The following is a 1,290-nucleotide window of genomic DNA, read 5'->3' on the forward strand; positions in this document are numbered from 1 at the left end:
AAAAAAAAAAACTAGCCTGTAGTTTATTAAAGAAATGGACAGGGAATGTCAAGCCTTTAGCGCCACCTTCCAACACACCTTAAAAGATCTTCTAAGGTTAGTTGGAGAGGGTGAATGAGACAGCAACCAGGAGAAAAGAAATCCACCTCCCACCTCAAAAATGATCACCTCAACTGAAAATTGAAAACTGTCTCTGCACCCCAACTCCCCAACTTGATGGAGCCCCTGTTTCCTGGCACCAGCACAGCACCTTGCTCAGGAAACAAACATGGCCTAATGCTCAGTAGACATGGCCCAAATGAACAGCCCTATGGGCTGGATCCCTTTTCTGGGCAGGCGGGAGGGAGAAGGGGTGAAATGCAGACCCAAGAGTTTCTCTGCCAGTGTAGTCAGCTGCTCGATGCTCAGTCCTCGCTTGGTGGTGGAGGAGAACTGCCAGCTCAGGACCTCGGCCACTTGATCCCAGGTTCCGATTGGGGGCTTGGTAAAAAAGTTTACGTTCTATTGGAAAGAACACATTTGCTTGTTTAGATGAGGGATGGTGCTCATTGTCTGTACTAGGTACCCATACGTCGCAAGAGATCCCGGGGTAACAACTAAAAGCAGGGGGTACTAACCTTGGGATTGTTGGTCAGCATGTTGTACCACAGGATGGACGCCCAGGCATTTGGCATCTGACAGATGTTGGAGATCACCACAACTGGCAAGGAGTGGGTCTGCGGAGGAAGTGGGGACTGAGCTGGGGAGGCAGAGGGGCTCTCACAGACTCGGAAATCTCTTCGCCCGTATCTCACGGGGCTCAGAATGAAAGGACATGCCATAAACCACACCTGCTGCCAACTCTAGGCGAGGAGTGTGAGTGAGTCAGCTCAGGCAGCACTCAGAGTGGAAAGAATGCCCAGCGTGGCCACACAACTCAGGCTGCTGTTGGAACATACCTGTCCCTTGTAAAACCTGACTTGCTCAAAGCTTGACTCACAGTCCACATATTCCCCATTTTTAAGACCTTGGAGGTGGGCCGGGCGCGGTGGCTCAAGCCTGTAATCCCAGCACTTTGGGAGGCCGAGGCGGGCGGATCACGAGGGCAGGAGATCGAGACCATCCTGGCTAACACGGTGAAACCCCGTCTCTACTAAAAAAATACAAAAAACTAGCCGGGCGAGGTGGCAGGCGCCTGCAGTCCCAGCTACTCGGGAGGCTGAGGCAGGAGAATGGCGTAAACCCGGGAGGCAGAGTTTGCAGTGAGCTGAGATCTGGCCACTGCCCTCCAGCCTGGGTGACAGAGCGAGA

The 1,290-nt window shown here is 52.9% G+C and overlaps 1 protein-coding gene across 1 annotated transcript; it reads right to left on the reverse strand.

Moving 5' to 3' along the window:
• Positions 1–10: 10 nt before the first annotated feature.
• On the reverse strand, positions 11–1,014 carry LOC108525158 (signal transducer and activator of transcription 3.2-like). Its single transcript, XM_017866222.1, has 2 exons — positions 618–1,014; positions 11–501 (listed from the first exon to the last, which is right to left on the reverse strand). The coding sequence occupies exons 1-2, from the start codon at positions 819–821 to the stop codon at positions 274–276; spliced, it is 432 nt and encodes a 143-aa protein (XP_017721711.1). The 5' UTR covers positions 822–1,014; the 3' UTR covers positions 11–273.
• Between the last annotated feature and the right edge of the window lie 276 nt (positions 1,015–1,290).

This window comes from Rhinopithecus bieti, unplaced genomic scaffold (genome assembly GCF_001698545.2).
Source record: "Rhinopithecus bieti isolate Rb0 unplaced genomic scaffold, ASM169854v2 scaffold_11272, whole genome shotgun sequence".
In the NCBI taxonomy this organism is placed as follows: domain Eukaryota; kingdom Metazoa; phylum Chordata; class Mammalia; order Primates; family Cercopithecidae; genus Rhinopithecus; species Rhinopithecus bieti.